The following is a 17,079-nucleotide window of genomic DNA, read 5'->3' on the forward strand; positions in this document are numbered from 1 at the left end:
CCTCCCCCTCACACCACACCACACACACCTCCCCCTCACACCACACACACCTCCCCCCTCACACCACACCACACACCACACCACACACCTCCCCCTCACACCACACCACACCACACACCTCCCCCTCACACCACACCCCACACCACACCACACACCTCCCCCTCACACCACACCACACACCTCCCCCCTCACACCACACCTCACACCACACCACACACCTCCCCCCTCACACCACACCACACACCTCCCCCCTCACACCACACCTCACACCACACCACACACCTCCCCCTCACACCACACCACACCACACACCTCCCCCTCACACCACACCCCACACCACACCACACACCTCCCCCTCACACCACACCCCACCCCGCACCACACACCTCCCCCTCACACCACACCCCACCCCACCCCACACACCTCCCCCCTCACACCACACCACACACAAAACCCCTTCACACCACACCCCACCCCACCCCACACACCTCCCCCCTCACACCACACCACACACCTCCCCCCTCACACCACACCACACACCTCCCCCTCACACCACACCACACACCTCCCCCCTCACACCACACCACACACCTCCCCCCTCACACCACACCACACACCTCCCCCTCACACCACACCACACACCTCCCCCTCACACCACACACACCTCCCCCCTCACACCACACCACACACCTCCCCCTCACACCACACCACACACCTCCCCCTCACACCACACCCCACACCACACCACACACCTCCCCCTCACACCACACCCCACCCCGCACCACACACCTCCCCCTCACACCACACCCCGCCCCACCCCACACACCTCCCCCCTCACACCACACCACACACAAAACCCCTTCACACCACACCCCACCCCACCCCACACACCTCCCCCCTCACACCACACCACACACAAAACCCCTTCACACCACACCCCACACCACACCACACACCTCCCCCCTCACACCACACCACACACAAAACCCCTTCACACCACACCCCACCCCACACCACACACCTCCCCCCTCACACCACACCACGCACAAAACCCCTTCACACCACACCACACCTCCCCCTCACACCACACCCCACCCCACACCACACACCTCCCCCTCACACCCCACCACACTGACCATATATACAGGTAGCCATGTGAGGTGAGCACCATGACGTAATGACCCGTGCATTTCATCACGGAGGCTGTCGACCCCAGCATCAGGGGAGGCAGCAAGCGCTTTCCCCCGGCGCCAAACAGGTGCACTGTCTTGTCCTCGCACGCCACGCACGTCACGTGTCTGTGAGGAGGAAAAATGGTGTAATATCAGAACGTAAACCACCAGTGACAGACCAAATCCACACACAGAAAGCGAAAAAAAAAAAAAAAGGGGGGGGTGGGGGGGGGGGGGGGGTAGAAAGCTGTAGGCCCAGTTTCAAGGTTGCATCAAAGTGTGCAGAAAGATCCTTATAGGCTACACCACATCTGCTGGGGGGGGGACAGATGACTGACCTACTCATAAACCCAAAGCGTTGATCTGGCCTTGACAGCCTGCCCTAGGGCAACAAACAAATGATCATGATTATCAGATATAGTACTAGGTAATATGCAATAATAACGATCATAAGATATAATACTTATATGCAAACATAATAATTAGAAGACATAGTGCTTATATGAAATGGTAATCAGTATAAGAAACAGAATATGCGATGATAATGAATAAGATATAGAAGTTATATGCAATGATAATAAGTATTTAAAGAACTTACATGCAATCATAATAATTACAAGATATAGAATTTACAAGCAATAATTACTGTAAGATATAGCACTTCTTGCAATAATTTTAAAACTTTTTCTGTTTTGGTTTTCTTTCTGACAATTTTACAGCCTTCAGTCGAATGTGCCGTTGCTATAAAGCCCCGGTTAATCACCTTGATCAACCCAGTCTGCTAGCCCTGCTTTTCAGTCCTGTCCGCCATTTTTGACTTGCGTTCTGCTTTCCAAAAACATTCACTTCACTTTCTCATTTCTCTACCTTCACACCGTGAATTTGTCCCCCAACTCCAGACACTGCTCTGTTTTCATGACCCAAGGGCGAACTGCGATTCATGTTCAGTGGAAAGTTTGTGCAGTATGCCGTTTGGTTTCAATCTGATCTGATGGTGAACATGAACCATGTCGATTCCAACAGTGGTAAGACTGCAGTGTTGCTGTTCAGCGTGACCATGAACGTTTACTGTGATCATGATTGAGTTTGCTGTGTCAGGTGGCCCAAAGTTGAGGTCAGAATTTAGTTTTCAAACACAGATCGGGCACAATAAGACGCAGGGGTCAGATTTGGGTAAAAAAAAAAAGAAAGAAAATAGTGCCTTATGTATAAGCTGAAAATGATGGTACTCTCACAGGAACAGACATCAACAGGTTCTTGATACAGATTCAGATTTAATACAAAACAAAACCAAAAAAAAAAACCAAAAAAAACCACACAGACAGACAGAAAGTAAGCCAAGTCACGGACTGAGGACTGAGAAGTAACACCCACAAAAGTCTGACCCAGTGAACTGTGTTGCGCCTTTGTGCTGCGACTGACAAAAGAAAGAAAGATTCTGAACGGATCACTGGCTTGCCATGTCAACTGTTTATCTAATGGGGGAAAACATGCCTTGTATGCTGAACTAAAATGAAACAACTGCACAGGTACCCTCAAATTCAGAATGATTTCACAACAAATACAAGATTTTAGACTTTTTTTTCCCCAATCAACCTGCAACCACAGTTGGAATATGGAGGATTTCAAAAAGCATTATGTTGAAAAACACAACTACATTGTTGTAATGCTTGAATCAGAGGTAAAGTGAGTGTTTTACATTCCTGTATCTGTGTAAAACTGTCCTATGCAACACTGCAAGCTTTTGCTGTCTCTCAACAGACCCTGTTTGCCTGCAGAAAACAAGTTACAGAACAAGGATACAGATTCTGGACATACACACACAAACACACACACAGTCCCATGACTGCAAGCCGCCTTACTTGGAGCCAGCCACAGCCAGAATGCGCGAGGACAGGACCTGCTCCCACAGCACTTTACCGGCGCGCACGCACCGACAGCGGTGCAGATGTCCTGCTCCAGTGGGCAGGTCGTTCTCCACGTCCACGGTGGTGTTGTTGTCTGCCCCTGTCTGACCGTCCACCTGGGGACACACCGACACACCAAACCAGGCCGCTTACACACCAGCTGACCGCAAAGCTTGTCTCTGTTTCTCAAGGAAGCGTCACTTGCGTTCAGACGAATCCATTTACACTGCACAACATCGGCTAGGCAGATGCCCAGACATGCCAACCCCTGTCAAGTGTTTGTGGGAACCATCAGGAAATTTGGTAGGTGCATTTGGCAGGAACACTTGGACTCCGAGCCACATCAGCAAACGTACATTCTATCTACAAGGCGTACAAACATTTGGGCCTACCTGAAACACGGTGTAACTGCTACTGGCGGCTGTTTGTAATTGTGACATTAGGTCTCTTTTCCACTGTTTAACATGTCTGTTGACATTGTTAACCCCCCTGTGGCTGATAGAAATGACAAACTCGCACACAGTACGACGAGCATGCGAGTTCCCCAAAATGGAGGGCACGATACAGGGATATTTTTCATTGTACGTTTAGTGAAACTTCTGTTTGTCAAAACAATTTTGACACTGGCGTAATGTTGGCACAAACTTTGATCCAGTGTAACAAAATACGGTGATAACAGTTGGCATCTCTGGTTGCCTGACCTGCAGCATAACCTGACGCACTTGGTTATATTATGCTGGTCAGCCATCTGCCTATCAGATGTGGTGTAGCGCATATGGATTTGTCCGAACACGGTGACACCTCCTTGAGAAACTGCTTTTAAATTTTGTACTTTAAAATGTCAATTTTTACTATGATATGGTTTTTGGTGTATTGTGATGGTGGGAGTAGTTTGACATATTGTGAAATGATATTGCATTTTTTTTTTTTTTTTTAAAGATATATTCATGTGATATGTATGATGAGTGTGTAGTCTGTGATGACTGTGTGTGTGTGTGTGTGTGTGTGTGTGTGTGTGTGTGTGTGTGTGTGTGTGTGTGTGTGTGTGCTGGTTGGCTGACTGTAAAGGGTTGTGCATGAAAGCCTTTTTTTTTTCACTTTAGTGTTCAAATACATGTTTTTTGAACATCGGTTTCTACACTGCACAGCACAAATGAGCATGCTTCACATGGAAATGCGCTTTATAATTCAAATCAACATTATCATTATAAACTGAAACTGAAACTCTAAACCACTGTAACATGTTCCTGTTACACGTTTTCTACACCGTTCTAATGACTTATTTCTATCTTTTCACACGTGTGACTGACCAGCTTGGAGGAGGATTTCTTTGCGGACGGCACAGGCAGGTGTAGGTCCTGGGCACTCAGCACCGGCTGTGGCGTTTCTCTGGGCTCAGCGGCCATTGTCTGGAACCACACCCACCACAGCTCTTATCACCAGGGCAACAGCTGGTCTAACTACACGTGCATGTACACATACCACACCCAGTCTTTATGCACACATTCATCAACACCACATACACATACATCAACACCACTCCCAGTCTTTATGTACACATACATCAACACCACACCCCAGTCTTTATGTACACATACATCAACACCACATACACATACATCAACACCACACCCAGTCTTTATGTACACATACATCAACACCACACCCCACTCTTCATGTACACATACATCAACACCACATACACATACATCAACACCACACCCACAGTCTTTATGTACACATACATCAACACCACACCCAGTCTTTATGTACACACTGTCAACACCACACCCAGTCTTTATGTACACATACATCAACACCACACCCACAGTCTTTATGTACACATACATCAACACCACACCCACAGTCTTTATGTACACATACATCAACACCACACCCAGTCTTTATGTACACATTGTCAACACCAAACCCACCATCTTTATGTACACATACATCAACACCACACCCACCATCTTTATGTACACATACATCAACACCACACCCAGTCTTTATGTACACATACGTCAACACCACACCCACCATCTTTATGTACACATACATCAACACCACACCCACCATCTTTATGTACACATACATCAACACCACACCCAGTCTTTATGTACACATACATCAACACCACACCCAGTCTTTATGTACACATACATCAACACCACACCCACCATCTTTATGTACACATACATCAACACCACACCCACAGTCTTTATGTACACATACGTCAACACCACACCCAGACTTTATATGCACATACATCAACACCACACCCAACACACATTCTTTATGTACACATATCATCAGCACCACACACAACACACATACAGTCCTTTTACCACAGGGACAACAGCCTAACTACACGTGACGTACACATACATCAACACCACACACAACACACAGTCTTTAAGTACATATGCATCAACGCCACACACAACACACATACAGTCCTTATACCACAGGGACAACAGCCTAACTACATGTGACGTACACATACATCAACACCACACACAACACACAGTCTTTAAGTACATATGCATCAACGCCACACACAACACACATACAGTCCTTATACCACAGGGACAACAGCCTAACTACATGTGACGTACACATACATCAACACCACACACAACACACGCAATCTTTATGTACATATACATCAACACCACACACAACAAACACACAGTTCTTTTACCTCTGGGACAACGGCTGGTCTAAGTGGGGAATCAATTCATATCATAAATTACTGTTAGGAAGGAATTCTGTGATGGCATGAAATTCATCTCCAAACACTCACAGCTTACGTTCAGGGCATCACGATTCACATGGCGCATTATGACCAACAATTTCAACTGCTAGCTTGTTACTGACACTATGGACTGACACTGGGTGTTGACAAGCTATTTTACCCAATGCAGTTTGCCACCCACAGTGGGGAGGTGGGTGTTTACTAGGCGCTGGGTGTTTACATGGAAGTTTACAGTCAATACTGGGTGTTTACATGGAAGTTTACAGTCAATACTGGGTGCTTACATGGAAGTTTACTATTAATACTGGGTGTTTACATGGAAGTTTGCAGTCAATACTGGGTGTTTACATGGAAGTTTACAGTCAATACTGGGTGTTTACATGGAAGTTTGCAGTCAATACTGGGTGTTTACATGGAAGTTTACAGTCAATACTGGGTGTTTACATGAAAGTTTACAGTAGATACTGCATGTTTACAAGGAAGTTTACAGTCAATACTGGGTGTGTACAAGGAAGTTTACTGTGGATGATGGGTGTTTACACAGCACTTTACTGTCACTACTGGGTGTTTACAAGTTAGTTTACAGTAGATCCTGGGTGTTTACATGGCAGTTTACAGTAGATCCTTGGTGTCTACAAGGTAGTTTACAGTATATCCTGGTACTTTACAGCAGACACTAGGCATTCACAAGTAGTTTAAAGCAGACACTAGGCATCTGTCTACAAGGCAGTTAACAGTAGATACTAGGTGTAACAAAGGTAGTTTACAGTAGCTACTGGGAGTTCACAAGGTAGCTGACTGCCAATACTGGGCATTTTTTAGTCAATGCAGGGTATTTATAAAGCAGTTTAATAAAGCAGTTTTACAAGGTAGTTTACAATTCATACGGGGCAGTTTATAAGGTAGTTTACACTACTCCCACTCATGACACCCTTACGCGCGCACACACACACACACACATCTCAACACATACACAGACAAGGCAGTTTGCAGTACTCCCATCCCAAAACAACACCCTCATACCCTCCCGCCCCTCAACACACACACACACACAAAGACGTACGGGAATGCTGTGGGACAGGGCGGCCGTCATGAGCGCCTCGCGTGCCTCGCGGTCCACCTTGCGGGGCCGGCCCCTCCCAGCCTTCTGCTTCTTCAGCGACAGCGTCCCTGACCCCCCGGCAACCTTCACCTTGTCCACACCACCCGCCCGCTCTCTGCTCTCCGGGTGGGAGGACAGCGGGGTGGACACCGGGGTAGCTCTGAGCTCTTTGCCAGGGTCCGCAGGCTGGGGTGGGGGTGGGGGGGCAGGGGTGGAGGTGGCGGGAGTGATGGTGGTGGTGGTAGCGGCTTTGTCTTTCTCTTTGTTGTCTGACGAGGGAGGGGCAGCGGCAGCGGCATTCTTGACTGTAGGGGGGGAAGGGGAGGAGGGAGGCTTGTCCACGTCCATTGGGGCCTTGGAAAAAAAAGAAAAAAAAAAGAAACAAAAATAGAGTGAGAGGGGGAGGGAGGGAGTGGGGGGGGGAGGGAGGGACAGAGAGAGAGAAAGGAAGGGAGAGAAAGGAAGGGAGAGAGAGGAAGGGAGAGAGAGGGAGAGAGAGGAAGGGAGAGAGAGAGAGGGAGTGGGGGGGAGGGAGGGACAGAGAGAGAGAAAGGAAGGGAGAGAAAGGAAGGGAGAGGGAGGAAGGGAGTGGGGGGGAGGGAGGGACAGAGAGAGAGAAAGGAAGGGAGAGAAAGGAAGGGAGTGGGGGGGAGGGAGGGACAGAGAGAGAGAAAGGAAGGGAGAGAAAGGAAGGGAGAGAAAGGAAGGGAGAGAGAGGAAGAGAGGGGGAGAGCAGAAGGGAGAGTGGAAGGTAGACAGAGGGAGGGAGAGAGGGGAAGAGAGAGGGAGAGAAAGGGAGAGCAGAAGGGAGAGAGAGAGGGAGAGAGAGGGGGGAAGGGGGGGGGGGGGAGAAAGAAAGAACTGCATCATTCAAATTCACAAAACTCATTTAACTGGCTCTCTGAGACATGCCACGGCCATACACATCCTTCTCACGATCATTACACATCAAAATTATAAGATGTGTTAAAAACAGCAAACACTCCTTTTAAAAAAGGAGAGAGAGAGAGAGAGATTTGTTTTGTTTCTATTATTTTTCTTTTCTTTTCTCACAATAAAATTCGCTGTCTTCTTTTCTTCCTGTTCTTGACCTCATCCTTCCTGGGCTGATTAGTGGAGTCATGGTGTCACGACTTTTCTCTGCCGTTATTTACTGTGAACAGCAGTTAGGCCCAACGCTCAGCTCATCTCACAGATTGACACAAACTGACATCTGGGTCAACAGCGAAGCGAGAGCTGTATGACCAATGGTTTCTCCACTGCACTCATTCACAGTTTAGTCTTTTGTGAACGACTAACTCTGAAATCAGGAGGCAAGATTGCACTGGCTCTTGGTGCTGCAGCCTTGGGGACCAGTCAGCCTTTGGGAACCATCCCACTGCTGACTATCCCAAACCCCTCTTGGCCGAGAGAGTGGGGGTGTAACCTGGGCAAGACACTCTCCACTATAATCAAATTCTAGCCCGGATAGTCAGGACAGCAGATGCTGTTCTGGTGTTCATCGTCGGACACGACTGACGATCAGAAATACGTATTGTGAACAGCACTGAAAAGAGTGAAATATGATGGAGCAACAGGGGATGATAGTTCACTGCCAGTGCCAAGATATCTGAGGAGTCCGTCGGGGACAAAAGTGCAGTTATATCAGGCATACAACTGGCTCTCTCCCTCTGAGAGAATTCAAATAGCCCCCAACTGCAGTCTTTGAGGGGTTTCCATTTTCCACTTTCCTGTTATATCTTCACAAAGTTATTTTCAAATAACGGAAAAGTTGTTTTGCTGCCACCTGCACTTGATCTCCTCCACTATTATGTCGTAAAAAACAAAACAAAAAAACCTATCTATCTATTTATCTATCTATCGTCAAACATGAAGAAAATCATTAACACTAATTGTTGGTAAAACAAAATGCTATTTAAAAAAAAACAACCAAACCCCACCAAACTTCCAAGTACATTCACACACACACACACACACTGACAAAGAAAGTGTAACTGATCATGCAGATATATGCTGCCTTATGTATTTTTATTTTAAAGACAAAATATTTTCAGAGCTGGATTTGACCCAAACATATTGGCCTATCTCAACTTCCAGTGCAATATACACAGCTGCACAGCCACTCACTCACTGACATCCTCCACACAAATCCAAAAACAGTCCTTTCCTAGCAGTCTCTACATAATCATGGCGCTACAATGTGTTCTATATATCCACATCTATTTCAAACTTCAATGCATGTGTGTGAATGTTGTGTGTGTGCATGAGCATGTGTGCATTCTTGAATGTGTATGTGTTGTGTGTGTGTAATTGTGTGGGCATGCGTACGTGCATAGGTGCATGCGCGCATTGTTTGAGTGTGCGTGAGTTTGCATGTATGTGTGCGCGTGCATGCGCATGTATGTGCGCGTTCTCGTTCTGGTGTCCAAATGACATGCTACAAACACTCGCAGAGATGTTTAAAAGCCCAACGTGATCAAACAATTATCATCAACATCAAGATAAACTAGCCCAGCCCAGTCAACACAGAAAGAAGCGCTTTCGCGGTAACATACATGCGCAGGAGTGGACGCCCCAACCGTCTTCAAGAGATCCCCACCACCACCACCACCGCCGCCGCTGGCACTAGAGGGCGCTTTCTCTTCCGCCCCGCCGCTGCCTTTGCTGGAGGATGGGGGGAGGGGCGGGGAGTGGAGGGAGAGGGAGTGGGAGTGGGAGGAGCTGGAGGAGAGGGTGAGGCCTGGCTGGGTGACACGGTCCTGCTTCTCCACCACGATCTTGCTGGTCTCCTTGGTGGTGTTGAAGGCGATGGACTTGGTGGTGTAGGGCGCCGGGATGCCCGCCTCGCTGCACCAACACAACACAACAACACACATGATGATGATGATGATGATGATGATGATGACCTGGATACTTAACTCACTCCGGACGAATAATTCTCTCCCTTGCTTTTCCTTGCAGACGACCCATTTGTCAGGGTTAGGAAAAAAAAAAAAATCACAAAAAATACAAAACACAAAGTAACTGAATGAAACTTGCTGTACCTTGCGTTGTGTATGCCCCCCCACCCCCCCTCCCTCTTCACTGCTCTCAGAAGCTGTGTCACTGTCAGTACCTTCTTGCTGGTAGCTTTCTTCACTGCAGATACTTTATTCAATGTCTTCATCATCCTCGTCGATGTTGAAACCTTCAGTTTGAAGCATTTCAATCACTTCAACGGCAGTACAAAACTGCTGTTGTGATCTAGTAGTTTGCTTAAAAAATTTCCACTTGTATCAGCTTGTGTCGCCATTTTCGATACGTATGCAGCTTGTCATGTGGGGTATCGAGGTCAACGGCTCGCCAGCGAGTGTATGGTTATGGAACCTCACAAAGAAACTTTCCATTTGACCCTTGACACGTTCGTAATGCCTGGTGTAGCTGCGATTGTTATGCTACCCCATGAGGGAAATGTGGAAAAAATTTTAATTGTTGAAACGGCCACAGCGTTCCACTGTCCAGAGTGAGTTAAATAGTGCCGACAGTCACAAAAGCCAAGTGGTTAAAGCGTTGAACTTTCAATCTGAGGGACCCAGGTTCGATTCTTGGTAACGGCGCCTGGTGGCTAAAGGGTGAGGGTTTTCTTTCTGATCTCCCAGGTCAACCCATATGGAGGCCTGCTTGTGCCTGAACCCCCTTTGTGTGTATATGCAAGCAATAAAAAATACAAAACAAACTCCTCACAGGATGGGCTCTCATATGAATCAATACATATACAATATCCCATCACAGAACACACCAGGTAAACAAGAATCTGTATTCACAGCCTTACATGAACATGGTCCCTCCCTGCTTTCTTTTTTTTCTTCTTCCTATGCCACTAAATCATCACCTTTTTCTTCACACAATTATTGTTTTTACTGCACCAAAACACATACACTTACACACCCACACACATAAAGATGTACACACTCTCACACACACACACAAACATGAACACTCACTCTCTCTCACACACGCACACACACATGCAAACAAACATGTACACTCACTCTCACATACACACTCCTACAGATTACCCCCAAGTGATCTCACCTTATGTCCGGCTGCGGTGCCAGAAATATCGGTGTGATTCGTCGGCGCCCGTCCGAAGTCCTGGTCTCGATCTGTTTGTCCCTGGGCTGTCCAAACAACTGTAACGTCAGCGTCAGTGCACCACCCTCACAATCCTCCTCCCCCCCCCCCCCACTACCCCCAACCATCTGCCGCCTTGTGGCAAGAGTGATCTCTGATGCAGTGTGTCACATTCCCAATGAGTGTAAGAGCTGGACACGTATACACAGATTGACAACTTAATACGGCCAAGTCAAACAACTTTTCTTACCACACACGGACAAAACATTAGACTTAACTCGTTGTATTTTTTAAAATTTTGGTTGGTAACCAGTATGGGATAAAAACGTTTTCTGCTAGTTCCCTTTATAAAAACAACAGCAACAAAAACAAAACAAAAAAACTACCAGTCCCTCAACATTTCTAATACTGTAATCACCGTACCCCTTCTCTCTCTCTCTCACAGAAACTCAAAACAAACACATCCTCTACGAAAAAAAAGAAGAAAAATAAAAGGAAGAGAAATTACTGTCCACCCTTCAATGTCAAACTCAAAGTGTAGACAATAAAGTGTGTATCCATGTTCATAAACTCACAATCTCCACACACACCTCTACCCCCCCCCCCCCCCCCCCCTCCAACCCTTGTGTAGAATGTTATATTTTCTCTTGAACATCATCGCCACCTTAACACTGTAATAACGGTTCAAATCCATACACCACTTCAGTACATCCCCCCCCTCCCCCCGAAAAACAAAACAATCCCTCCCCCTCCAACCTCAACGCCCATCCCCCCCTCCCACTCCCCCCTTTGCATAGATAGGATGTTATATTTTCTCTTGAAACACTGTCACCACCTTATCAGTTCCAATCCACACATCACTTCAATTACATAAAACAACAACAACAACCCCTAAAAAATCCTAAAAAAACAAACCCAAACCTTTGCAAAAAATGTTATATTTTCTTTCGAACATCATCACCACCTTATCAGTTCCAATCCACGCATCACTTCAATTACATAAAAAAACACACCCCAAAAATAAACCAATAATAAAAAAAAAACCCAAAAAAACCTCTTACCTTCCCCTCCTTTGCATAGAATGTTATATATTTTCTCTCGAACATCATCACCACCTTATCAGTTCCAACCTACACACCACTTCAGTACATAAAAAAAGAAGAAAAAAAAAAGAAGTTTCCATAAATCAAGCATGAAATGGTGAGACTCAAGATGATAGGACGATCCATTCAGTCTGAAGTGTGGTGTGTGTAGGGGTAGGTTGGGGTGGCGTAGGAAGTGGGGTGTGGGGGGGCAATGGGTGGATGGTTGTCAGGGAAACATGAGAGGCAACAGGTGGATGGTTGTTAGGGAAACATGAGAGAGGCAACAGGTGGATGGTTGTTAGGGAAACATGAGAGGCAACAGGTGGATGGTTGTCAGGGAAACATGAGAGGCAACAGGTGGATGGTTGTCAGGGAAACATGAGAGAGGCAACAGGTGGATGGTTGTCAGGGAAACATGAGAGGCAACAGGTGGATGGTTGTCAGGGAAACATGAGAGAGGCAACAGGTGGATGGTTGTCAGGGAAACATGAGAGGCAACAGGTGGATGGTTGTCAGGGAAACATGAGAGAGGCAACAGGTGGATGGTTGTCAGGGAAACATGAGAGAGGCAACAGGTGGATGGTTGTCAGGGAAACATGACAGAGGCAACAGGTGGATGGTTGTCAGGGAAACATGAGAGAGGCAACAGGTGGATGGTTGTCAGGGAAACATGAGAGAGGCAACAGGTGGATGGTTGTCAGGGAAACATGAGAGAGGCAACAGGTGGATGGTTGTTAGGGAAACATGAGAGAGGCAACGGGTGGATGGTTGTCAGGGAAACATGAGAGAGGCAACAGGTGGATGGTTGTTAGGGAAACATGAGAGAGGCAACAGGTGGATGGTTGATAGGGAAACATGAAAGAGGCAACAGGTGGATGGTTGTTAGGGAAACATGAGAGAGGCAACGGGTGGATGGTTGTCAGGGAAACATGAGAGAGGCAACGGGTGGATGGTTGTCAGGGAAACATGAGAGAGGCAACAGGTGGATGGTTGTCAGGGAAACATGAGAGAGGCAACAGGTGGATGGTTGTCAGGGAAACATGAGAGAGGCAATGGGTGGATGGTTGTCAGGGAAACATGAGAGAGGCAACGGGTGGATGGTTGTCAGGGAAACATGAGAGAGGCAACAGGTGGATGGTTGTCAGGGAAACATGAGAGAGGCAATGGGTGGATGGTTGTCAGGGAAACATGAGAGAGGCAACGGGTGGATGGTTGTCAGGGAAACATGAGAGAGGCAACAGGTGGATGGTTGTCAGGGAAACATGAGAGAGGCAACAGGTGGATGGTTGTCAGGGAAACATGAGAGAGGCAATGGGTGGATGGTTGTCAGGGAAACATGAGAGAGGCAACGGGTGGATGGTTGTTAGGGAAACATGAGAGAGGCAACGGGTGGATGGTTGTTAGGGAAACATGAGAGAGGCAACGGGTGGATGGTTGTTAGGGAAACATGAGAGAGGCAACGGGTGGATGGTTGTCAGGGAAACATGAGAGAGGCAACGGGTGGATGGTTGTTAGGGAAACATGAGAGAGGCAACGGGTGGATGGTTGTCAGGGAAACATGAGAGAGGCAACGGGTGGATGGTTGTCAGGGAAACATGAGAGAGGCAACGGGTGGATGGTTGTTAGGGAAACATGAGAGAGGCAACAGGTGGATGGTTGTTAGGGAAACATGAGAGAGAAGTGGAACACTGGGTCATGATGGAGTCTCCCGTCGGTCCGATGGATGAGTAGGCAGGCAGGCTTATCTGTCGGTGTGTGTCCTCATATGGGAGAAGAGGCCGATTCTGGATGCGCAGCACTTCCCACAGGTGTTGCAAGGGAAAACGTATCCAGAAGTTGAGCTCTGCTTCCTTCGCTCACGCTTCTCCTTAATGGCCAGCATTTTGTTCCGACATCAGCCTGGTTGCCTGATCAGCACAGGTGACTTTTCTTTTAGTGAGGAGGAGTTGTGCAGTCCCTTCCCCACTCTCTCGCCTACCGACGCTCACAGTCCCACAGGTGCAGATATTGCCACGTGTACGACGGCCTGGCAGGTGCAGGTTTTTTCTTCAGAGCTCTGTCTCCTAGGGGGACTTCCAGCCAAGGATAAGAGCTCCCCCTGCCCTTTGGTCATCCTCTTCCGCCTTCACAGCCGTTGGGAAAGGTTTCCTCCTCCACCTGGTCCGTCGTTGGGAGACTTCACATGCTGCAGGTAGTACTGGGTTACATGGTACCAGCAGCAAGGGCTATGCCCCTGACCTGACACATGACACACGGGATCATAGATGAGAAGTGAAAGCACACTTCTCCGAGAAACATTTATTCTGATGATGATGATGATAATGAGTGTGCGTGTATCTTTCGAAAATACCTATTTGTATATTGTAAATGTTAAAAACAAAATGTTCAAAATGTTCATAATTAAAAAAAAACCCAACAAAACCAACCCAAACCAACCTGAAGCTCTTACCTTGAAGGGCATGTCGCCCCCATTGGGCAGGATGGAGGACGATGATTTGGATGGAGTGCTGTGAATACTCAGGTTGCTCTCCCTAAGCTGCTGTTGCTGTTGCTGCTGCTGCTGTTGCTGTTGCTGCTGTTGTTGCTGCAGGTTGAGCACAGCTGCCGACTCGATGATCTGTGTGGGGGCGTTGGGACTCTTGGAGGACAGGATGCTCTTGCCGTACACCTTCTCCAGGAAGGCCAGCTGAACGCCCACGGGCAGGGAAGGAATTGTTGTGAGCTGGTGCTTTTGTGCCGTGTTGTGTTGTGCTGGATTGTGCCCTGCTGTGTTGTACAGCACTGTCTTGTGCCGTGTTGTGTTGTGCCCTGCTGTGTTGTACAGCACTGTTTTGTGCCGTGTTGTGTTGTGCTGGATTGTGCCCTGCTGTGTTGTACAGCACTGTTTTGTGCCGTGTTGTGTTGTGCTGGATTGTGCCCTGCTGTGTTGTACAGCACTGTTTTGTGCTGTGTTGTGTTGTGCTGGATTGTGCCCTGCTGTGTTGTACAGCACTGTTTTGTGCCGTGTTGTGTTGTGCTGGATTGTGCCCTGCTGTGTTGTACAGCACTGTTTTGTGCTGTGTTGTACTGTATTGTGTTGTATTGCATTGTATTGTGTTGTAAAGCAGTGTAGTGTGCTGCATTAAACAGCAATGTGTTGTGCTGTGCTGTACTGAAGAGCAATGTGTTGTGCTGTGTTGTATTGAGCAGCAATGTGTTGTGCTGTGCTGTGTTGAAGAGCAATGTGTTGTGCTGTGCTGTATTGAAGAGCAATGTGTTGTGCTGTGCTGCATTGAAGAGCAATGTGTTGTGCTGTGCTGTATTGAAGAGCAATGTGTTGTGCTGTGCTGTATTGAAGAGCAATGTGTTGTGCTGTGCTGTGTTGAAGAGCAATGTGTTGTGTTGTGCTGTGTTGTATTGAACAGCAATGTGTTGTGCTGTGCTGTACTGAAGAGCAATGTGTTGTGCTGTGTTGTATTGAACAGCAATGTGTTGTGCTGTGCTGAAGAGCAATGTGTTGTGCTGTGCTGAAGAGCAATGTGTTGTGCTGTGCTGTACTGAAGAGCAATGTGTTGTGCTGTATTGAACAGCAATGTGTTGTGCTGTATTGAACAGCAATGTGTTGTGTTGTATTGAACAGCAATGTGTTGTGCTGTATTGAACAGCAATGTGTTGTGTTGTATTGAACAGCAATGTGCTGTGCTGTATTGAAGAGCAATGTGTTGTGCTGTGTTGTACTGAACAGCAATGTGTTGTGCTGTGTTGTATTGAACAGCAATGTGTTGTGCTGTGTTGTACTGAACAGCAATGTGTTGTGCTGTGTTGTATTGAACAGCAATGTGCTGCGCTGTATTAAACAGCAATGTGCTGTGCTGCGCTGTATTGAAGAGCAATGTGTTGTGCTGTGCTGTATTCAAGAGCAATGTGTTGTAGCTACTTTCGTTTTCTCTGCATAGGCGGACAGTAGTTTGCACAGGACAGGAATGTCAGACCCCTGCCGGAGTCTGCACTAGTGGGTCACAGTTAAGTAGGTGTAATTAAAGAATGGATTTCATGACGAAACTTTGCCAAGGACAACCCTCTTGTTGCCACAGATTCTTTTATGAGTGCAAAGTGCATGCTACACTAACGGAGCTTGGTTTATCATATCGTCTGAATGACTGGCGTCCAGATCACCACCCTAGGTGTAGAGCGGAGGAAAAAAGAGCTATGGCAAGTGAAGAACCTGAACCAGATTGTCTGGCTTCCTACTCCTGGGCAGACACGTTGCCACAAGGCCACACTCCACTTGACAACCAGTCTGATTTGTTTTTGTTGTTGCCGGTTTCCCCGAGTTGGAACACTAATTGTCATGGGTCAGGATATTTCTAATTTGCGCAGAATGAGAAAGCTGATCTGAAGTGTCAAAAACAATGAATAATTATAATAAATAAATCTATCTATCTATCTATATCTACATAATTCTAGACATACATGTACCTGCTTCACTTGACTGTGACCAGAATATAACCAATGATGTAAAACAATCTTTAGCAAACTAATTATTCTTTTTTCTTCTTCCCCCCCCCCTATCTCTAAGAGGCTGAAAAAAAACCCCAACAAATACCACTACTAACACCAATAAAAACTGTTCATACAGCGCCGAACCTATTGCAGAGACCAATCAATGCACGTCAAGCACCCTACCTGCTCACTCCGAGGCATAGGGACCCCAATCTCCTCTCTGTCGAAGCCCAGGTAAGCCACGCTGCCATCGATGGAGCAGCACATCAGTTCCAGACCTGTACAACTCCTGCAGAAAAGAAGGCAGCACCAGGTGGATACCTGCTTTCCTACAGCGCTCATGGTAGGAGGTGCATTGTATTTAACTACTGTATTGTATTGCATTGCATTGCATTGTTTTTGCATTGTATTACATTGTATTACTTTTTTTTTGGTCAAAACAGATTGCTATGCGTGAAAC

The 17,079-nt window shown here is 47.1% G+C and overlaps 1 protein-coding gene across 1 annotated transcript in view; it reads right to left on the reverse strand.

The window, feature by feature from the left end:
- The window catches only part of LOC143287963 (protein HIRA-like), a 54,433-nt gene that overhangs the window by 15,166 nt on the left and 22,188 nt on the right, over positions 1-17,079 (reverse strand). The window contains exons 13-20 of the mRNA XM_076596209.1: positions 16,803-16,908; positions 14,587-14,823; positions 11,014-11,099; positions 9,495-9,786; positions 6,901-7,293; positions 4,390-4,488; positions 3,035-3,195; positions 1,137-1,298 (exon numbers count right to left, since the gene is read on the reverse strand). Coding sequence (XP_076452324.1) covers positions 1,137-1,298; positions 3,035-3,195; positions 4,390-4,488; positions 6,901-7,293; positions 9,495-9,786; positions 11,014-11,099; positions 14,587-14,823; positions 16,803-16,908 — 1,536 coding nt within the window. The remainder of the gene's footprint in view (positions 1-1,136; positions 1,299-3,034; positions 3,196-4,389; positions 4,489-6,900; positions 7,294-9,494; positions 9,787-11,013; positions 11,100-14,586; positions 14,824-16,802; positions 16,909-17,079) is intronic.

This window comes from Babylonia areolata, chromosome 12 (assembly GCF_041734735.1).
Source record: "Babylonia areolata isolate BAREFJ2019XMU chromosome 12, ASM4173473v1, whole genome shotgun sequence".
NCBI lineage: Eukaryota > Metazoa > Mollusca > Gastropoda > Neogastropoda > Buccinidae > Babylonia > Babylonia areolata.